This window comes from Netta rufina, assembly GCF_964035555.1.
Source record: "Netta rufina genome assembly, chromosome: 8".
NCBI lineage: Eukaryota > Metazoa > Chordata > Aves > Anseriformes > Anatidae > Netta > Netta rufina.
In genome coordinates, this window is record NC_140131.1 from 23,477,036 (window position 1) to 23,500,947 (window position 23,912).

The window sequence follows — 23,912 nt, forward strand, 5'->3', positions numbered from 1 at the left end:
CATTTTTGGCTGGGCTTCTTACGGCTTGATGCTAAGTCTGCCAGAAATCGTGTGCTTTTCCTAATTCCCTCATTTGGTCGCAGTGTCTATTGTTCAAGAGAGCTCTTCTTACTTCTAAGAATCTACTTTAATGTATTATTTAAGCCTGCTGGATTTTCTAGGGTCCTTTTAAAGGTCCTTTTGCACTGTCTTTAATCATTCTCCAGACCACTCGCCAGCATTTTACCCTATTGTTTTCCTTTTAATGTTTTCCCATTCTTACGTAGCCCTTAACCTCTGAAGTTGTACTGTAGTATCTACTTCACCATTTCAATTTGCAGGCACTTACTGATAAAATTAACTTAATTAGTCGACTTCATTTGCTTTTCCAGGAGGCAGCCATCACTTGTTCACTGACACGGACCTTTTCTGTCACCCAGTGTCATCTGTACCCTGGTGTTAAAGTGTCTCCCTGATTTAAGAGTGAAGGCTGGTGAGAGCCTGTACGCACTCCCAGTTCAAATGTCTTTACAGGTTGGATGTTATCCAGATAATGAGCTGAATTTTCCACCTGTCTCACTTGGATACATAAAATTACCTCATTTATTTAGATACTGCGATCAGCCCTTGCTTGTAGAAGCGTGTTTTTAATACCACCTCCTCGAAGCTTCTGTCTGCATGGGGCAAGCACTTTCCTCCACGGGAACTTCTCTGCTACAATAGATTTGCCAGTTAATTAAAAATAAATACGAATTGCACACGTACTGCAGAGTGCCCCCCTGAACAATGCACACTAATAAAAATGCTAAGTCCGCTTCAAAGACTTCTGCCTTGCAGCTACATCAGCAGGAGATGTCCAGCTTTAAGACACAAGCGCTAAAACATGACTGAAATTGCAAATCTCCTTCAGGTGCTCAGGAGGTATTTTTCAAACGCTTTCCTGCAGCAACGCTGACGTTGGCTCACACCAGGAGGCCAGCACCAAGTGCTAGAGGTACGGCGACCGGACGAAGTGGGCTAGGAAAGCTGCAGTGTGGAAGACTGGGACTGGGGTAAGAGAACAAGGCAGAGTCCTGCTGGCCCAGCTGGCTGCAGTCTCCTAAGAGACTGCAATCAAAACACAGAAAAAGACTGTCTTGGACTGCTGTGTTTTTACTGATCTCGAGATTTACCCCAGTGATGTTCTCAAGACAGAACTCATAAATGTGGACCTCATCTACCAGCCCCGTTTCAGCTCTTTATGTTTTTACAGGGTGAGCTCATTACGTATAATTATGTTTCAGATCATGGCAGAAATAAAGAGCTACCAGTAACCAGGGCCGGCCTGTGCATCACAAACATAAAACTGTATTTGCCACCTCTAAATTAACACGACGAGGAATTATGTAATCTTCAATTTACAACACTTGAAAATGTATTAGGGCAGATCAGCTGGACTCGGGGCTAGAGTTACGACGTGCCGCACAAACACAGCTCAAACCAGCTGAGACGGAGAGTGCAATCTCACCGATCAGGATTGAAATTTCCTTTTTTGCTTTGCAGCACAGCTCTCGGCACGGTGCTGACTGTGAAGCTTGGTGGGTGAGCGTTACCTACACGGCAGAATCAGCATCCAGCTTTAACGGGTATCTAGGAGATAGGCTCTCTGCAGCTCAGCTCCAAACTCAACCTGGCTCCTGCGGCTCCGTACCGGCAGCTCATGGCATGGGTTCCTTTTTTCTTCCACGCTGTGAATTTTATATAGCATGGCTTTTATATGGAAAAACAATCTGGTGTAGGAACTCTACGCTGGCACTTGAAATAGTAAATCTGAAGTCCAATTAATTTGTGACTCATTCTTTACCACTTCTTGGACAACATGTTCCCAAGAAAATGCCATCTGTAGCATTTATCCTGTCTGTGCAGGGAAGACCAGTCACACTGGGGCCTTAGCCAGCTATATCACACAAAACTCAAGAGATTTTCCCGTTAACGAAGGGGCAAAAAGACACAGAAGATCCTCTGAACTCATCTTCCTGTTCTTTTGAATACTTAAAAATAGGTTACTTATTTAGCAGTTTAGGTAAACAGACCATTATGAAAAGTCACAGGGGAATAAGCCTTTATGATTTCATTTCTTGATCGTTTCCTGTCTAACTAACTAAACATGAACTCAAATGACACGGATTCCTTTTCTTCTGCATGCAGAATATTTGAATGATTTCTGTCATACTTCTTTGACTAATTTAATCTTCTCCTTCCTGTCAAGGACAACGCACATTAGCAGAAAAGTGGTGGGGACTGCAAAATCTCTCAAAGAACAAAACTTAGCAAAAACTTGTGTTTCAAGCTGAATCTAGGCAGTGATCAGTTTTATGTTCATGGAAACAGGGAAGATGAGGGGGGTTATTCTGCTCTGGCAAACAGCAATTGCACATCACTTTGAAAAGAGAAAAGCAGTGAGAACAGCAACATCTGACAATCTGACTAAAAGCTGTGGTTAGAGTTCCTTGACAAAGCCTGTCCTGCCAAGCTTTCGGCCCTGACCTCTGGAGCAGAATTTCAGATGAGCTCAAGGGGTGAAGCACATCTGTGACACCAGCAAACCGCCGCTACTACAGCAGGACCACAGTAACCCAACACGCTGCTTGTCTGACTGCACACCAGCACAGCAGACTCTCCACGTCGCAGTCCAGGCACCAAAATCAGCTGCTGCAGAGAGTCCTAGCCAAGAGCGAGCTTCGGCTTGTGTTTGTCCTGGTCTGGCTTCACCAAACTCCTTGTGCTCCTCAAATGGACAAATTTGGCAAATGGCCTGTAGACTTACAGCACAGAGACACACTCTAGATAGATATACTATTAGATATAATATAATATAATAGATATAATAGATATACTATTCTATATTCTGATTGATTAGACTTGCTGCTTTATAGGATTCTCAGTGACCTTCTGAAAAAAACGCTAGCAGTCACCCTACCTTCGTCTCATAGATTGTAATCCTACCTGCACAACTTCCAGATCCTCTTCCCATACACTATAGCTTATAAGGCTATGCTGATTTCTCAGTGCTTTCTGCTAAATCCAGCCATAAAAGCAGATTCAGCAAGGGAAAGCTCTCTGCAGATCATGCTTGTGCAGCCCAGAGGTGAGCCCTCTCTCTGTACCTACTAGCCTGGCACGAGCTTCCCAGTCTGGGGCCAAGCACAGCAACCATGAGAGGGAGCCACAGGGATTAACATCTGGCTGCTAAGCACGAAGAAGGAACTGACAACACCTAGAGACAGAAGGCTACCTGAACTGTGAAGCAGCAAAGGAAAGTCAGCCACCCGTAAATGTATTGTTTTAGACCTTCCTCGCTCAGTGACTGGGAATTCTGCTCCTTCTCCTGCAAGAGGGAAATGACATCTTTTGTTTGCTTGACCCTGAAGGCAGAGGAAGTTGGAGACTATTTTTTTAACCCCGAGACATGAGAACTTATAGAACATTGCCATTTCCCAACTCGATTTTGTTTTTTATCTTCCTTCTCGGCCTGTGTGGGTTCTGTTTGCCTTATGGATTTTTCACAGAGTTTGCTACCAGCCTTGGACATCTGCAAGGGGCTGTTGCACGTGGCTGTCAGTTGAAAGAGCGTCCTTTGTAGCTGCGTGCAAATATCCGTGCTACTTGATGGCAGCAAGCCCTCTGGTTTTGATCAAAAAGCCTTCCCACTGTATTTGTTATTAGCCATTTTAATTGAAACGTGGATTATTTCAGAGCACTTTTGAAGTCTGTTACATCAGTAGGGTGAGAATTGCTGGAAAGGAAGGCCGAGGGAAATAGCTGCGAGCAGGAGCTGGCCAACGCAACCGAGCATATGGACTTTGCAAAGCTCTCCATTCCGCTCGGTAGATTTTTACCTCTAAGAGCCTCTTTGGCTGTTGTGCTCCATCACAAAAAGCAGCTCTTAGGCTAACTCCATCCAGGAACACACACATTACAGAAGATCAGGCACACAAACAAGTATAACAAAGGCAGGCTGAAGACAAGTCCCATTGTGTGACATCAGACCTTGGACCTATCCAGAATATCTGCAGAAAATTCAAAAAACTCTGCTCATGGCTGTCAGTTCTCAGAAAATAAGGTGAGGAACTTGTCTGCTGGCTGGACATGTACTTGCTTATTGCTAGGCAACTGATAAACTCCCCTGCTTTCAACAGCCTTGCTGTTAATGCTCTCCTCGCAGCAGCTCTCTCTTGGATCGACGGATACTCAGGGCTCAGTAACCAACTCTGGTAACTTATTCCACGTACCAGCAGCTGAACTGATCCCCATGAATCAGCCTCCATGTAAACAACCGCTGGCCCTGTCTTCTACACTCATGTATTGGGAGCAAGGGGAAGGGGAGAGACTAATGCCAAAGGACACGTTGACATAGGACAGGATATCCAGGGGGTTCTAGGAAGAGGATGTGCAGCCTTCACCTCCAGACCACGAAGGATCCCAAATCTGCACGATGTGAAGACCGTACATTAGCCCTTACGTGAAATCAACAGGAAATCTGCAGCTTAGTACTCAGCTGGTTGGTTTCCACGTGGTGAATGGCCTGATGCTGGCACTAACAACACTTGTGCTTGTAACTAGCAGAAAGTCCAAGGCACTAGCTCTGCTTCTTCCAACATCTGCAACACCGGCGTTTGCCTGGGGAAAAATACATTAACCAAAGTGTCTTCTTCAGCTGAATTTTGACTGCTGTCTCCTACAAGGAGTGGCTGTACAGATGTTCTCTCTTTTGCACGCTGCATGGAGAGGACTACTGGTAGTGTGCGCTGCGCTGCGGAGCTGCGGACGTCCTGCAGAGACAAAAGGCCCGTGCTTGGGGTCGGAAGAGTGGCTTAGCTGTGCTGCTCTCTATAGGTTATTTTGATCCAAAGACCCATGTTATAACCCACTGCATTTTTTACAGCAGTTAAATAAATACAAGACTAATGGCAAATGTTTTCAGTTAAACTTCAAGCAAGGCACCGCCTATATGTCAATTTGGAACTGGTGTAATGAGCCAACACGACTCTGAATTACAATAAAAGCAAATTTAGGAATGAAATCTACTGGAGACTTAACTGGTCTCAAGCGCATAGTTAGATTTCTAAAATAATAGCTGCAATCCAGCATAACAAACATGACTTGCTCAAAAACAAAAGCTGAAGTTTAACTGTAAATTGCAGTTGGCTTTCATTCCCATGAGAAACTGTCAGATATTTCTTCTTGGAATAACTTCTCAGCAAAGTCATACCAGTGGTACTCCCAGAACCACGCACGGTTGGACTAGGGCTACACAACTCTGCTTTTTTTCCCTCCAGGCTTATCAAGCCCGGGTTACTTAAGTCCCATCAGAAAGATTGTTTTTGACTACTACTTGTGTCCAGAAATGCTGGGGCTTCGTCGTTGGGCAGAGGGAGGTCAAGACGTGGGCTCAGCTGGCTGCAGGGACCGAGGGGAGAGTTGGGCTGAGTGACAGCAGCCAGCAGGGAAGTGGGACAAGGGTAAAGCACAATGAGAGCAGCTGGGGAGGCAGCAACGCAGAAGCTGATAGCAAGCACTGGCTGTGAATTGCAGGAGTGGCCTGGTGAGCATGGAAGGGAGGCTGGAACAGGGTGGGGAGAAACCAATCGGTGAGAGAGGAGGGATTAACATGCACCAACACAGTTGCTGTCTACTAAAAAAAAAAAGAAAAAGAAAAAGAAAAAGAAAAGCAACACCTTAATACTTAAATATATTTCAGAGTTAACACACTTTCAGGCACCGGCACACACGCCCTCAGTGGAGGCTGTGCTGGCTACTGGTGCTCGCAGAGAGGCATTGGGCAATTCAGGCTGAACAAGAGACGGAGCACATAGGGTGTATTTAAAAGGCAACGGCCACCTTTAACCACATAAAACTCTGAATCGTTTTTACCAAGTTTTTGCCTTGAAAATAAATAACTGTTATTGCTTTGTACAATATTCTCTTAAATATTCCAGCTACAACTTCCATTGTACTGAACACGCACACACACACGTCTACTAGGAAGTTTTCTTTCGAGATCTGCCATCAGCTGAAAAGCACTAGCGCTGCTGGACTTACATCAAGTTTTCCCCCGAGAAGAATTACGAAAAACTTTTCGAACTACAAACCAAATTCTGTTTTGTACACGGGTGAAAAAGAGTCAAACAAACCTTGCAGAGCTATGTCACTAACCTCCACGTCGAGTCACACAAGACAGTGAGTGACAACTCGTTTCATTTCCCGGTCTCTGCCCGCACTTATTCTCTCCCCATTGCTGCTGCTGGGAACTGCTCAGTGAGCTCAAGAGTCTCCAGCAGAGCTCAGAGGGCACTCAAGAGATCAAAGCACAATCAGAAAAGGATGACAGCCCTGCTGGTAAAAGACCGTCCAAGTTGTTCAAAACATCCTCTAATGAACTGTAAAGCTGTTTCATGTTTGTAAAGTGTCAGGGGTAAATGTTAGTACTCAGATAAAATTAAGATCCTGTCGAAGAAAGCAAGTGAAGTAGCTGTGAAAAAGATTCAAAGCAAAGGCCATTCCACTTGTACTCCCTTCAGCTCCCCTGCCAGTGGCAGTGAAAAGGGTTTCCCTTCTTCCACAAAGACCTGTCTGAGGCATGAGGAAAGGCAGGAGTTCTTTCACTCAAAGCTTTGACAGTTCCGCGCAGGGAGACCCAGCCTTTTCCAGCAGCCAATTCTCTGCAGGTGGACAAAGAATTAAGGTGGCCTTTAAAGCAGAGCAGACAGCTTGGAGAAAAGCTTCGCTGTCAGCAAACTTCCAGATGCCTCTTCAGGACACACTCAGTCCCCGCAGAGGCAGGACAGGGTGGAGGAGCAATGTTCTCAAAGGAGAGGAACAGGTTTGTCTCCAGGCAGAAGTTTTTAGGGAATAGTCTCCTATCAGCAATCTACTAATTAACAAATTAAGCATTATGCCAAGGTACCCACTGCCTCTTATGTACCTTGTAATTTTCTTCCTAACACCTGGCCGAGTGTCACAGAGGAAGCAGTGTTTGATGCCATTGTTCACGTAATTGCTGTCCTCGTGTCTGATCCATTTCAACACCTCTACCAAGTCCCAGGACATTTTTTATTTCCTGGATTATACCGACGTTCTGAAGAAAAATCCCAAAAAACTCCAGTAACTGTAATTTCACAATGTTTCATTCTTAATAAAGGGTACGATTTATCACTGGACTCTGATGTGCATTTTCCAAATTATATGTACTCCAATAACTGAACAGCTATCCCACTTCAGACTCAATAACATTTTAAGAATAAATACTTTGTAAATTAGAAATAGGGTTTATTCTCCAAGTGATAAAGTTCACATTTGCATGTGATAATTCAGCTCAGCCAGAAAAGGATTTTTGTAACAGACATGAAAAGGGAGTTTCAGACTGAGGAATGCCAAAAATAATTCTGATACATCTAATAAAAATTTCCCTAAGACAGCCGGTTATATATTATCACTCTAGACTTACCATACTGTAGTGCATGGGAAAACATAATTATTAAGATGTTGCAAGCCCGAACTGATGTGTTTGTTTGTTTATGGAAATTTATGTCATCAGACAATGTTTTTGGCACGCTTGAATTTAACAAAAACATTTGGGTTTATGATTCACTTGTACTGTAAAGCATGTATTACAAAGGCATTGCAGTGTATAGAGACTCAGTGAGCAAAGTTTGTACTGTCACAAGGTTCCTGCTGCATTTGATGACTGTGACAGTGACACTGTCTTAACCTGGCAGCTCCTCATCACATGAATTAATGGTATATTTGTACAGTTCAAGTCATATCTCTCACGTGGGACTAAAACGGAGGCCAAGATCATTTCTTTTCACTAACAAGCCTGTGCCTTTAGTACAAAGCTGTTTTCTCTGTTTTCTATGCACGAGGCCTCTTGTGACAGGGATGCCAGGCACGGATGATGTGCCAGTATCCCTTTTCCAGGAGGAACTTAGTCAAGTACCAGTTTGACATCTTTTCCAAAGCTGTAACAACGGCCGCTTAGTCTAAGCTTGGTTTCCATACACAAGTCAGGCATCTCTTTGAAATTATTCTCCTATCAGTCTCTTTCATGTTTCGCACTTACCATTGATGTTTACAGCTGGCAACACTATAGACATCTTTGGTCTTCTGGTCTTGTTGTGTGTGGTGGCTGGCAATAACAGGTGGTCCTGAAAAACAGGGGAAAAGATGTGTTAAATCTACCCTGGAAGCACAGAGCTGGGAAAATTCCTTTCCATTCTGTGTTACAGGCATTCCACATAAAAGTATTTATGACAGCTTAGCAATTTCAAATTGTTGAGAGAGTCTTCCAAAAGTCACAGCAGTTGCTCACGCTGTGCAACCAAGGAGAAATCCCGATCGCATGCAGCAGAATATGAAAAGGCCTTGATCATGTGGAGAGAGATGGAAACTCCTATTAGGCCCTAGTTCAACAGCGTACTTATGTATATGATTAAAGTAATTGAACTTGACTTCAATGATATTTAAACATGTGGTTAAGGGCTTTGCTGAACTGGAGCCTTTACTGGCAGTGCTGTCTGCTTTCTATATAAATATCGTCTTGCTGTATCTATGGCAAGCTCATGCCACATGCCTCTTGCAGCAGGGCTCTATCAGTTAGGGCTGTGATGGGGTGTGAAATACGGGCTCTGCTGACAAAACCTACCAAGGTTGTCTGATGGCAGAGCTATGCCTTAGGAGTTTATTTCAGCTGGGAGGTGGCTAGGCGCTGCCGTAGGACAGGAGGGTTCAAACCATCCCGGGTTCTCAGCAGCAGAAGCTGTGTCTGCAGGAGAAGCTCCAGACGTGGACCTGACCTGCCAGGAAAAATGCCGCCTTTCCTCAGTTCTCTTGCTAGCTGTTGCTGAACTCGTATCACTCAGCCTGTCATCTGGGAAAAGAGAGCCTTTCCCAGGCTCCAAAGAATGAATTCAAGGGTTTATTTTCCCACGTGTTTGTCCCTCGCAGCCCCAACAGCTCCGAATTCACCCCGTGTCACTGAGAAGAACCAAACCAGCAGGTGCCATCACGTCAAACACATGGAGACAAACTCCTTAAGAAATTTTTGCAACTGCCAGAAAAATAGAACTGGAACATCTGCCTTTCACTCCTCAAGATCCAGGCATCTATCTCACATAGGTAAAAAGCAGAAGGAAGCTTGGAACTTTGATCTTATTTCGTGCTTTCCCAATTGTAAAACTCCCAAGGTATTTTAGGAAAGCGGCACTCAGACACCTTACAAGCAGCTCTTCAGCTCCCTGGGTAAGGCTAAGAGCAGGCACACAAACGCCTTATGCTTCTGGAAAAGGTTTTGGTAGCCTGAATTATACTTCCTTCAGGACACACTTGTTAATTCCTTAATTTCGGGAAAATATTTTTCCCATTTTAGTATCAAATCGCTCAATTATTATGTCTAAAATTCAGGGTACTGAGTTGCACACAAAGTTAGGTGTTAAATATCTCAAGATACTCTGTAGATATTGCAGAAATATCACTGCTTTTCCCCACAAAAAAAAAAAAAAGAAAAAAGACTGACGACAAGAAAAAAAAACAAAAAACGACTTCAATAAATGAATATAATTAAAACCATCTTGGTACCAAAATTATAAAGCCACTCCAGCACAGTTCTCAGGCTACATGTGTAATTCCCATCTCATTCCTGAACCACTGAGATTAAGACAACATTCAGTAAGACAACGAACTTTTTTTTCAACGAACTTAAGTTTTTTCACTGAAAAACTTCTCTGAAATTCAACGGGGCCCCATGTCTCGAGGGAACAGCCTGAAAGTCAGATGCCCATCAGTTTGTGACAAAGTCATGATCTGAGGACTATTTTTTATTTTTATATTAAAAATGGTCGTCCTTGTCTTTTTTATTTTTAATGCTTCTGAGAGTCCATAATACTATTACCTGGCAAAAAAACAAGAACTGTACAGAGGAATTATTAGAAGTTGCTACTATTTTCTGCTAACATATCTCAAAATCAGTAAATTAATTGACACGGCTTGCTTTTGTTTCTAATGGCACCTTCATTTACTGTATGTATAAAATCTATTAAGAAGCAACGCACAGGCTTTACAATCAGAGCCACTCTACAGAAATAAACAGCGATGTCACGACAAAGTTACCAAATGACTAGATAGCAACAAACTGAGGAGAACTCCTAATTTTCCTCCTACATCATTACCTTCCTGGCAGACCTTTTAAACCAATCTTCCAGTGCACAGCAGCAGTTTGAAAGCCTAGGTAGAAAAGTTTTGATAATCCCACTGAGGCTACCCAGCTGGTGAGAGGTCCAGAGCCCACATACCTGCATGGAGAGGCAGAGGGAACTGGGCTTCTGTCTTCTTCCACTGAGAAGGTGAAGGGACAACCTAACAAGCCTATGACCACCAGAAGAGTGGCTATAAATCTAAAGGAAAAAAGCCTTTGGTGTGGTGCCAAACAATTTACCAGTTGTGACGGTCACATCCGCTAGAAAACAATACTTTACTCAGAACATTGCACTGAAAATGAGGTGTAAAATTCAGCTTTCTTAGTTCTGCCGCAGCTAGAATCCATGTTTTTAATACCGGGAATAGATGTAATCTCAACTAATTGTACACTTCTGTGAATTATTTTTCAAAAGCTACAACCAAGAAACCCAGCAGATAACTACTACCTGCTCTCCTTTCTCATAGTTTGTGAAACAGGATGACCAAATGATCGAGCTGGTTTTTGCTGATCGGGCAACTGAACTGGTTGCAGGGCTGGAGCGATTCTGTGGCAGCAGTCGGAGGGAACAAGGTCACCCCATTTCGTACCCTGAGTTGTGCAGGTGGCTCAGCTGAGTGGCCCACCCCTGAGCTATTTGCCCTTAGCTTCCAGGTTCTGAAATGCCTCCTGGAATTAGGCAGCACAGGGCATTACCAACTCACCTGCTACACCACTCTTACTGGTACGGTTTGAACAGCGTGGGAAGGACTTCTGCTCCCCTAGCAGACAGTGAGACAATGAAGTCATTTCTACTCACATTTGTGTATCCAAACACGCCTTGGAGTTGCTGCACAACTCGGGGTTTCAACACCAACTTTGGAGAAGACACACACAGAAAAACCCAGTCAGTGCTACGTCGAAGCTACTAGCAGGAGCTGAAGTCCAAAATGCACAGATCGTCTGGAAGTTGAACACAGCCCCTCTCTACTACAAAGAGCCGGACAGGTTTTTAGTTCTTTTTTAACCTGGAATTAAGGAAATTGATCCAGCTCCCTATCACCTTTATCTTTAGTAAGCAGGACTGTCCCTCTGACAGCCGGTCCTAACTTGCAAGGTACAATGCAGAATATCATAAATACTTTGCCTACAGTTTGGCTACCCACAACATTTTCTTGAGTCCAGAAGACCTCAAATAGTCCACAAGTTTTACAGAAAATAATGCCTAATTATTTGTATGCAACATAAATGAGTGTAAAGTGATTAGAAAGAAATGAGACATTTGGAAACATAGTGCAAATGCATTTCTAACATGTAAAACATTTGGTCCTGTCCTATCTTATTCCAAAGTAAGCTGAATCGCATCCCATGTGCCATCCCACGTGCATTCAGGGGAATGTGACACTATTACTCATCCCTAATTTTAAACACTAGACAAAAATATCTAAAATTAAAACACCGTTTGTGATATTAACACATGGCATAAAACTGAAAATGAATAAAAGCAAATCCTACAAGTCAGCATCTGGCCCATGAGCATGAACATCAACCAGAGGCAAAATAAATCACAGCTATTACCCAACAACAGATGGCTTTGGCTTGGGCCAAGATTTGCACTTAGATGAGATGACAATTTAAATAGACGACGCAGACCTGAAAGTGCTGGCATAATGACTGGAAAAATATCGGCCTGGAAAGACAATATTTCAAGCGAGCCCCAAGCTTCAGCATTCTCATTTTGCTTTTGATCATCTCTACAGTTCGGTGATATTGAAGCCAGATGAGATGTACAGATACAGATATGGATAATAAAAATCCAGCCACAAATGCATTACCTTAATTTATTAAGCTGGGATACAGAAACACATTTTTTTCCTGGGGGTAAAGTCTGAAGTTATTTGTTAAACTTCTGATAACAATCACATTTATTAAGTCCTTGCAACCACAAAGCATTGAGGGCACTATATAATTAGGATATAATTAACCAGAGTTGCAAACATTAAGAAATTAGGTACCCCTATAAAATGAATATCCTCACTGAATCTTTTTGCTTTTCTGGCTATTTCAGTGTCTGCTGATCTGCTTCTGGACTCAACAACACATGGAACCGCAATAGAGATTTTAAGGCTTCTTCCATATGATCAATGTTGTCAAAGCTGTAACAGGGATTTAGCTTTGGAGCCTCATGTATCTTTAACCCTACAGTCAACTGGCAAAAGAAAGCTTCATCCACTGTGCTAGAATATTCCCAAACTGGCTGTTCCTGCCTGCAGCTTCAGCCTGAGTTGTAATATGGGTGGTTTGTTTCTCAAAGTACCTACTACCTAGAAGTGCATGACAATTTGCAGGCATCTTAGCCTTCATTAAAAAAAATCATCTCTAACTCTCACAGTTACACAACACAGAGTAAACATCGTCACTGCATACTAGGAAGTTTCATTAAATGCAGGAAGAACATGCTAATCCAAAGACCTTTTAATTTATTTTTTCTAAGCTATCATTGTTTCCAAAGCTGGACTCTTGGCTTTCAAATGTAAAGAACTGGCAATAGTGCTCGGTTTGGGTTTTGCAATGCATGTTCCATCAGCAATGCTGCACGCAGCAGCAAGCGTTTCCCAGGGGAGCCGTATGCCACATAATTACAGGCAATCTATGGAGTTCCTCCCCCATTTCTGTTTGTCTGAAAGAAACAACCATGAATTAATGCTTGCAGCCTGCCTGTGATGTAGGAAAATAATATCGGTGCTGTGGGAAACATTTAGAGTAGAGGTACATGCATTTGTGGAGTACCCGAGTGGCACGGGACACAAAGGAACAGATTTCCCAATCACCAAGGCTCTGCACTCTCAGTATGAGCAGTCTTTCCTGCTACCTCGATGTTATTTTATTGTTAAATCAACTCCCCAAGAGTTATCTTACCTTCTTAGCTGATGTGCTTAGGTATGGGTAAGTGTTTTTCAAAAGCTTTTTCAAGTATCCTGCACAAAAGCATCACCTACCCCAAAAATCTGAACACAGCTTGATTCCCATGTGCTTTATTACGGTGTTTTTAGCACGTCTGCCTGTATAAGCATTGGTTCTCTGACCTTTCCCTGCTGGTTTTGGGCACAGAACCTGCAAAGTGTAGATGTGCTCCACGTGGAAGCCGTGACCCCTCTCCTGTAAGACAGGCCTTATCTTTGCATCTCTCTTCTCACAGACTTTGCTAAGATGTTCAGATGAGCCCAGCCCGTTAGAGATCCATCTCCAATGAACTAATGACATTGTTTTCAAAAACAAGTGACATTTGTTACTTTACAGGAATAAAAGCTCCACAGAGACTGGACTAAAATACCAAAGGAAAACCTTAAAGTGCTGTTCTTGTAACTTGCCTGGATGAGGAGGTTTGATCTTTACCACTGCCTTGGAAACGAGCAATGTGCTCGATTATTGCAACTGACAAAGCCACTGCCAAAGCGGAGAGGGCAAAAAAAGCCAGGCGCCTCGGCATGCCAAAGGGTACTCTGTCCAGACAGCTTTAGAAGATTTCTGACAGTAAACAAACACTGTAGCTGGGCATTTGTTCATCTGTTTATGACTAACAGGTCTCCCAGGGAATCCTGCCTCAATCTCTTCCAGCCTGAAGCTTCACAGCGGCGATTCTCAGACCGTGTTACAACTACTGCCCATGCGGACTGCAGAGCTTCCCACATCCGACTGAAGTGCTGGCGGTTCCCCAAAGCTGCTGAGGGTACCATTTTTCTTTAATCATGCTACTTTTATTACTGCCCAGCATGTCCTGACAGCTTAAAAGCTTATCTATCAACTATCCAGCCACACCTAGTGATCTCAAGATGAAGCAGATACAAACCAAGTGTTTATTTCACCACAAAAGCCGTGCATGAAATCCATGTATCATCTTTCATATTTTGTTCTGACATCTGCAGGGATTTCAGGTCAATGAGATGAGACTGGAACTTCTTTTGAGCTATGTTTTGGCCACACAAAGCCTGTGAGATTAAAATGTGCTTCCACAGGCCCAAAAAGCTACGTGCAGCCTCTGAGACAGCCCTGGACGAGCCCTTTGAGGAGCTGGAGTGTTTAAAACCCTGAGCCGACAGCAGGGTTGCTGGGAGAGCTTTGCTTTCATCTACCACAGACTTCACACTTTCTGAAAATTTCAGAATAATTGCTTCAGGCTGTCTGGCTGTTGCCTGAGATGTGACGTTTACACCCTGATCTCCTAAGTAGGCCATCGAACCGGCACCGAGCGCCATTACAGGCCTTGGCACGCTCGTCCTGACTGGGAAACCCTAACTGAGAAGCTGGAACCTGGTTCTCCACACAGCCTTAACCCAAAGAGGGCAAGCCTCTCTGGGAAAGGAAGCTGTTCTCGAGCTTCCTTTCCAGTAAGTTCTAGAAGGGAACTTCCTGCAGCCTACCCATGGCCTAAGGGCTGAATCTCATTTTCCTCAGCAGTTCCTGAGAGTGCCAAGCACATAACGAGGCCCACGGTGTAAATGAGAATCAGGCCTTGGCATATCTGTTTCTGGTTTCCTCTGTCTGTTCGAAGAACAACCGAAGAGGACGTGTAAGAAAGTTTACAAATTTGTACAGGAAATGGCTGTATAATTTCACTATTGATTTGTTTGGGTGATGGCAACCATATGGTGTCCTGAGGATACACCACAGTGGATGCGGCAGTGGTCTGCCTAAAAATGCCAGCAGTTCCTGCAATGTTGCTTTTGATACCAGAGGACATTAAATGGGGAGGTCACCGTAGAAGGGAGGGTGCCTCCAAAACTACTGCTATCCTACTGGTGCAGTCTGACCCTCACATCTGAAAAGCATGGGCATGGTTTTGAGAGAAGCTTAAAAAAAAGAGAAAACCAGTTAAAACCTTTACACAAACCACGTAGCCACATTATTTGCCTGTTATACCACAAACCGTGAAAGCTGCACTGCTTTTAAAGTTGGGGTGTCTGTGTTTTGTTTCTTAACGCTTAGAAACCCAAGCGAGCCCATCATGGATGGATCCTTACAGAAAACACGACATGCAGCGATGTGGATGGGAGCGAGTGGACGATGGGACAATGACTGCGAGGAATCCACAGAAAAACCCTGCTAAAAATTCACAAGGTCTCAGCCTCTCCGCACCGGTTCTTGACAGCTCACCCTGGGAGGCCACAGCAGCTCTACTGCTTTGGGTTTAACAATAACAATTTCACTTAATTTGAAAGCGTGCTGGCTCTCCATATATTAAATTGAGCTTGGCTAGCACATATTAACACAGTTTGATTTCGCAGTATGTTAAAGAATTAAGTCTGTAACTGAAAATTCAACCCCCACACCATAATTGTAGACTTAAAATGTAGAAGTGATTAAATTCTATTCTGAGACTGGGAGGTTGTGGGGGTATAGAGAAACTGTCCCATAACAGGAAAGCTCCCAGAAGTGGTGGGAATGGAGCTTCTTTTTCTGCTTTTATGTCTGCCAGCAGTGCTCCTGTTCACATCGGTGCTGTTCCAGTCCCAGTGTTTCTATGTGCAGGTGGTTTATACAGCTTATTCATTGCAAGCAGCCATGACGTGATGAGATATGCTTTTTGTTTAAGCATTTTACCAGAAATAACTCAATCCCACGGTCAATAAAAAGCCCTGTAGTATAAGGTTACACTTTTCTGACATTCCCAGACAATCCTTTACAAATACCACCTAACGGTGATCTGGAATACCTTCTGGTCACTATCCCCGCAGAAGAGAGGGTGGCTATCCAGTTTAGTTCCCACATGAGAAACCCTTTAATGAAGGAGTCTTTACTGCCTTTTATTATCAACTGTGTTACTGCCAGATGTGATAGGGCCTGGGCTGCAAAAACTAAACTGACTGGGAAGCATCTCACTGTGAACCAGAGCCTTGTGAAAATCCCAGAGACCTCAAGGGAATGGAAAATTTACCCTATTACAAGTCTCATTTTGAGGAGTTTCTTCCACTCTCTTCCAGTGGCAGCACTGCTGCACTTCCAGGAGCAGGGCTCTGCCTTGAAGGTCAGCACGAAACGTTTGTGCAGTGTTAAAGAGGAACAGGGGCCACAGATGTCTTCTGAATTAAGAACTAAAAAGGTTATGGAGACTAACAAGGATATGGAGACCTACTGCAAACTGTCCCCCCTCTACAGATAACAAGGGGAGACAGCAAACATTACTACAGCAAGAGCTACTACTTTGTTCTGTCCTTTCACCTTTTGGATTGAATTTATGCCTTGTCACCTTAAAGACCAAAAGGAACCTAAAAAGCAGAGGGCAAATTAAGGTTTAATTTAGATTTTTAAATGGACTACAAGTATCTCACACTTACACATTTATTCAGATCACCTCTCCAGTACCTCTTGACTTCCAGAAGATCCAAGACATAACAGCAGTCAACATACGCCTCTACTTCAGCACAAAAAACCTCTCCAGGTATAAAGACAGAGGACATGGTTTCGCAATGACTTGAAGTTAATTATGCCTTCCTGCTGCTGAAGCTGTTCCTAGTTTCCTCCTTCTGCCTGTCCTGGGCTGGGCATTCAATCACTGCCCGAGAGCTGATGCTGTCCTCCTCTGGCTCCATGGAAAGCCATCTTGCTAAGCTGGAAATAGGCAGTGTGTACGTACGTGACACTTTCCCCTACCTGCCTTCCAGCTGCTAGCTGTTTTCAGTGACTGCTTTAGAGACTTCCTAACAAAGATGCAACTTGCACATATTTAGTAGCTCTTAATAGACTTCTATTACATGAACGATCCCAGTCTTACCTTGAATCCATGTAAATTCACATCTACATTTCGGCACGGCATTCCACAAGTCTACCTCTATTATATGAATCGCTTCCTTTCCTTTGTTTGAACCTGTGCACTACTAGCTTCATCTGCTGCCCTTTGTCTCATTTGTTACCCTACTCAGTTCCCCTTAGGTAGAAGACCAATTTTACAACTGAGAGAGCAAGAATAAAAATGCAAAGAGATTTTCCAGTATTCCTGCAAAGTTAGAGAAGACCAACATGACAACTTTCTGATGCACAACAGAATATAATACAAAGTATTGCTTAGGTAAACCAAAGGTAGCTGTAAAGCAGATGTCACATAAAGGTGGAAATAAAAATATATAACGTTCCTTTTTTCTATTTTCATGGCTTAAAATCCCTTTATTAAACTTCTACCACCAAATAGAGGGAATTATGCTTTAAAATAACATTGAAATATTCTGATAATTATTAGTCTAATAGCAGAATCTGTCTAGTGGCTTCCATGAGAGAATTGCTGTCTGCCTGCAGGAATCAGAATATAGCACAATTCCAGAAGCCAGGCCAGCTGACCTTACGTCCCACTGAAATATCTGTCTTAATCCGGTTAACACAGTGACAGCAGCTGCCAAACGACCAGCTATTCTCAGCCCTCCCATTCCGCTGCGAATCTGCCCTTCTGTAGTTTCTAAGACAAACCTGCCTCGTTTCTGTGTGAGCTTTTTGAATCTCACTTTTGACTTGCAACACGTCCTAAATAGGAGGCACGAGATACTATCAGCATTCCTATGTGAATATGAAATACTCTGGGAAATCACAGTTAGCAGAAGCTCTATTTTTACCATAAATGTACTTTTTTTTTTTTTTTTTTCAGTTTTGACTTTTTTTCTTAGAAAAGGTATAGGAAAGAAAAAAAACAAGCCCTTGTGAACAAGGAGGGCACAGGACAGACTGGACAGAAATCCAGCCAATTAAACTTTTTTGCAGAACTGCTTTGCAAGGCCCAAAAGTAAAGAACAATGCATGCATTTGCTATGATGTAATTTTGGTTTGGCAGCAGATTAAAAAAAAATTCCTAAACGCAAAGTAAGAGGATGTGAAGAACAGAATTCTATGTTTAAGTAAACAGTTTTGGTTAAAATCATATCGGGAGATTTCTTAGGACTTGAAAATGCTTCGATTAATTTGTGTGTTATTTGTGGAAATTGTCTGTGTACAAGACTAACTGGAAAAGATACGTGCATATGAATGACTGACTCCATTCTGTGCTTCTCTAAGACGAAAACCATCCCAGCTTATACTAGTTGAAGAGCTCTTCTTATGTTTGATAAGGATCAGATTTTCTTCTAAAGGCTCTCTCAATCAACCCAGCATAATAACGCTAAAAAAAAAAAAAAAGTTAGTTCTAAGTTATCCAAAAACGATGTTTCTCTGCCATTTTGTGCCCTTGTTAGCTGTATAAGCACAGGAATGCAGTTCTGTATTTCCCAGTTGAGTCTGTCAATTATCTTTGTAGATTTTACAAAGCTGTAAGACCCAAAAGGAATTAATTATTTTATTACTACTACCCATAAAAAGATATTCCCCTCCTTCTCTAATTCACTGCAGCAGAGCTCTGCTTTTGCATAGCATCTGCAGGCTATTAGTTTTGCAACTGCAATCTGTAATTGCAAAAACATGTAATTTAGGTAGGGCATGTGAATAAGGTCCAGGAAAACCAAAAAGGATATAATCCAGATTCTTTGCTTCTCTGACAAAACATTAACCCAAAGTTTCTATATTTGCTCGCGAGACCTCAGGTCTCCTACTGAAGACAAATTCTGGATTCCCAGAATTACTGCCCAAAACGAACACACGTGATACAAACTAGAGAGGGTTATGTTATTACCAACAAACACCTTTTTTCCGCTGCTCTGCCTTTGCAGCCCAGCCACATAAAGCAGAGAGCCAACCAAAGCTCAAAAACAACGTGGGTTTTATGGACATGCTCCTTGGATACGGTATCACGAGATGGTTCAGACTGTAAAACCTGATCTGTCTCTAGACCAGATTCTCCATGAAACAGAATTTGGATGAGTAGAAGGAAATTTCTGTAAGGCTTTCTCTAAATGCTGGATCTACATGACACTGGGGTTCAAAATCCATTTGCTAACGCAGCTGTGCTCTGCTTTCTCATTCTAGTAAGTTCAAAGGACAGCAAAGCATTCAAACACTGTGTGGTGAGATCTCCATCCTTGGAGGTCTGTAGAGCCTTCCAGACATGCTCCAGCCACCCTCACCCAGTGCTGGTGACAGCCTTCCTGCACCCAGGAGGGCAGGACCACAGGGATCTTCTAACCAGCCAGGATGTTTCAAATTTGGAAGAGTCTCTCATTATTATGCTTCTACATCACCCCTTCCCTGTTTTACTAACCTGCAGCCCACTCATGAAAAGTACTGGAGAAACACTGACAGCACTGAGGTAGGGATAGCTGCTGAAGTCCGCTCTGGGATTGAACAATCATCGGACAAAACAATTCCCTTGGAGAGCAGAAGATGCATTTGTTATACAGCAGATGTGCCCACACATAGAGCTAGTCAGGAAAGCAAGTGAACTTTAAAACCCTAACCAGAAACAACCGTCCAGTAGCATCAAAACCTTAACGTTTTTTAAATGAAGGCAATTAATTTGATCACGTTGTGTTCCATCCTAAATCATGCGGAACAAAATCCACCCCTGGTTTGAAATTACTGTCTGCAGCAACAGCAACACTTTTTCTAATATGCTTTTTCTAAAAACAGTTCTTTAGCCCAAATACTGACTGTCAGCAGATGCATTCTTGAGCAGAACACCTAGCATGGGATTTATCTCGGGACACGTGTTTCTGTCTTTAAAAAGAATATGTACGTCCTTCGCAGCCAGGCACTGGATTCAAATACAGTACTGGACTCAGATATGGTTGGAGGGGATAAAATTACACTTGGCCAACAGCAACTTAAATCTCACAGTCACTGGTGGTGCATATGGGAGGAGAAAAAAAACAGAAAGCAGTGAATAGCACAGAAACAGGAATAGCTTTCAAGGCCAATAACAGGAGAGAATAAAGTAATAGTGTGAATTAAATTCTAGGTCAAAAGTCATTGGTCAAAATGATTCTAGGTCAAAAAAAAAACAAACACAAATAAATGCTAGGTCAAAATCATCATTAAATAGATGCAATTAAAGTTGCCTAAAAAGCATCCCAGTTCTACAAGTGACTTTCTGCCCTGTTGAAGGTTCCAGCTAACAGTGAAACCCAGATCTCACTAGCACAGAGTGCTCTCCTCTGTTCCCCCTGTTGGCCTGTCCAACAGCAGCCTCCTCCGATTTCCCTGCAGCAAACGGTTTCCTCCTCCTTCCACATGCTGCCAAAGCTGAACAGAAGCGTGCCTTTAAACAATCCCCATCAACGCAGGTGCCGTTGTCAAACCCACAAAAACAAGGCAACCTCGGAGACAGAGGAGGAAACGCAAGCAGACAACAAGGAAACAAACGCTCTTCCCAGCCAGCAGCGAGGCTGCATTTTTCCTTGAATCCCCTCGATTTACCCAGAGCTCCGCAATGACTTCAGCTCAGACTTGGGTGGGTCTCTGTACGTCTTGGCAGCAGGGACAGGCGAAGTTCCTGCGCCGCCGATGGCTGGACGGTGGTCTGGCACACACGGGCCGGGGCTGGTGCTCCCAGTCCAAGTTGCCTTTTGTTTTTCTTAAAATGTCGGATCAGAGACAGCAAGGTTTTAATATCAAGATGCAGTGGGCCAAATCCAGAGTTGATGGCAGCGTTTTAAACCGTGCAATGTGTATTGCATTACAACTGCTTGTAGGAAAGATGTTTCTCATTCTGCAGATCCCAGGACATCTCTATAGCTGATGATTCATCAACTATTCATAGTTTCTTTTAATTAAAGAGATACTCGGTATAATAATGTTAAAGAAGCTGTCACCTCTGTTACTAATAATCTTAGTTAAATAAAGATTGTGAAGATGAAGTTTCTTTTCATTTTGTTGCCTGTTGGTTAGCTCAAGCCAGCCTGATGAGCTCCCTCCTCTTCAAGTTTGTAGCTGCATTTCACTTTTAAATCCCAATTCTGAGTCCAGTTGTTGCCAAATGCCTGCTCTGTTTGAATTTCTAGTATTGCTGAAGAAGTAGTAAATTGGCTCTAGAAATAGGCTTCATTTTATAAGAGGAAAAATGTTTATAAACATTTCTTAACATTTTTTCCCCCAAAACAAAAACCTGAAACCAAATCAAGAACAAAACCTGATGGAAAATAGCCCTTAAAGGCATAAATAAGTTACGTAATTCAGTCACGCTTGGTGGCCAAAAGGATCTAGATGCCTGATGTGGGGGATTCCTCCTGGCAATTGTCAAACTCCTCTGAGAGTCCCCTCATCTCTGCAAGCAGCAGGGAAGCAGCATCCTGATGGCACAATAAAATGGCTCAAGGAAGGACACATGAGCATGCAAAACCAAGGAGATAACAGTACCAGAAACTTGCTGGTGGTGACAGACTGCTTAATAATCTCGCTGGTATCACTGAAAGCAGCTCATCTAGCTCGGGAAGAGAAGAGATCCTTTTTTTGAATTCACACAAGCCATCAAAACTTAGAGCACGACAAGAGATGCAAAGCACCACGCACTTTTCACGGCCAAAACAGCTGTTAGGAAAAGAGTTTTTTCTCATGACAATAGATAACTCAGATCCTGTGTGAAGCCTGACTAATAAAAGGATAAATGGGGGTTGATCCCAGGGTTGTAAACTGGTGCAGGAACATCACACTCATCCATCTCGTGACTGCGCGTGTGCCTGTCTGTCTGCTGCAGAAACTGCCTGAGTGAGGCCACGGGCACCAGATTAAAGAGAGCAAAAGGTCGGCATTTGGAAGAGAAATACGCAGAGAGATGCTGTCCTGCACACTGCTCAAAAGACGTATCGAGCTATAGCAAGCAGGGCCCGACAGTCCCAGTGGTACGGCTCTTCCTGGAGAGCAATGTGTTTTCTTCTATCAGTACTTGCCAACTCCTAACCACATTTAAAACAGAATGGCTCAAGCAAATAGAAGCCTTTCATCTCCCCACTTAGGGGGAGATTAATTTTTTCCAGCTTTAGCTGCCTGACAGAGTCGTCTAGGCTCCCTTTAAAATCCACAGAAGGGAGGCATCTCCTGAAGGAAATTCAGTCCACGTAACGGTAGGTGTTGGGGAGAGCTGGGAGAGACCAGGAGCGGCTTTTCTGTCACCATTTAATGCAGGAGGAGTTTGCACGGTGCTTGAGGATCCGTGGTGCCTGGGAGGGCACAGAGCAGTACAAGCAGTCTGAAACAATTTAAGAGAAACGCTCAGGCAAACCAAACTAAATCTGGGGAGTGTGGACAGGGAAGTTTTGTCACTTTCTGTTCAGCACTGCCCAGTCCGTAGGTGGAACACCACCTAAAGTTGTGGGTCCCCCTCTCTCAGTTCAGGTGAAGATGCGTGTGGGGAAACCGGAGAAGGGCCAGAAGCTGTCAGGATCATCAAGGCCTGGGGCGTGTGAAAGATGAAGAGCCACGAAGGAAGCTGGGCTGGTTCAGTCTGGCGAGGAGGAGGCCTGGGGCCTACCTAGGAGCAACCTACAGCTACCTGAAGGGAGCTGCAGAGACAACGGAGCCACACACAGCTCTGTGGTGCTGAACGACCCAGCGAGCTGCCGCAGCCGTGCGCTGTGCTTTGGGATGTTCAGACCCACCCTCAGCAACAAGTCAGCACAGGGGCAAGGCGTCTCCAGCCACGGAGGGTCCCAGGTCTCACCTGGACCACCCCACATGGCCTGACCCACGACTGACAGCACTCCTGCTTTGGTCTGGGCACCTCCAGAGGTCCCTCTGGCAAACCCTCCTGTGATTTTGGGAACATGCACTTGTCAGTGAGTGAAAAACTGACTAGCAATACTGCTCACGACTGCTAGTGGATTTTTTTTTTTTTTCAAAATCCTTCTTTATTAAGGGTTATTTAGAAACTCCACTGTACAGGGAGGTGGTGCCAGCGACGTCAAACAAATAAAAGGCTGCATTTCTCTGCCTTGATCTGCACACAGCTCACTCAACGTGTGCTACTAATATCTAGAACCATGGTAAATGCTTTTGCCTTTAAGTATTCTAATTATGTACATTTTCTTTGCGAAAGTAGAAGCCTCAAGCTAATTTTTTTTTTTCTGCCAATATCCTGCAAAATATGATGCAACCATATCAGAGAACCGCAGGAGATGTGTTTCCATAACTATGGGTTTTAAAAATGAGACATCCCATTCATAACATTTCACCGAGTGGTTGGAGATTCCAGCTTTTCTAACTGTTTCAAAACACAGGAAAGTTTTAAGTCAAAAAAAGGCTCTACTGGAATTCTGGTCACAGAATAAAGATGTGAGGAATGATACCCAAAAGTTTTTAGACAAGTAGGTACATCGGTGTACTCTTAGGCACTGAGACTATGAATGCTATTGCAAAATAACTGACCTGACTGTGTGGATAACATGAATTGCATATGTACATCTAAAGCTATAGATATTCTGCAGTGTTTTAACATCTGAACCATGCTCCTGTATGAATCCTCCTTTTTGTTTTTACTACTGTAGTAGATTTAATTTTACAGAAAAATATTGAACATCGATCTCACCACGATTTCTGCAAAGTATCAGAGAAGAACTGAGCACCTTGACAGGAATTAAATCCCAATCCTCTCCTCAAACGCAGCTGGAGGCCCATTCAGCTTGCCATGAACTCATTTAATACGCATTGGCTCTATTCTACCTCCCCAACTCACCAATGAAGTGAAAAGTTAATTCAAGATATACCATCTATTCTACTTTTTCCTTACCCAGACCACCAGCTGCAGAAGAAAACACGAAGAGCTTGGAGAACAGGATACGTTTTAGACGTGACTAACATCACCTGATGTACATCCCAGCAG

General features: G+C 43.4%; 1 protein-coding gene across 1 annotated transcript in view; it reads right to left on the reverse strand.

Moving 5' to 3' along the window:
• Positions 1–23,912, reverse strand: part of ATF6 (activating transcription factor 6) — a 73,814-nt gene that overhangs the window by 7,613 nt on the left and 42,289 nt on the right. Inside the window, exon 15 of the mRNA XM_084291606.1 lies at positions 8,081–8,165. Within this exon, the coding sequence (XP_084147732.1) occupies positions 8,081–8,165 (85 nt within the window). The remainder of the gene's footprint in view (positions 1–8,080; positions 8,166–23,912) is intronic.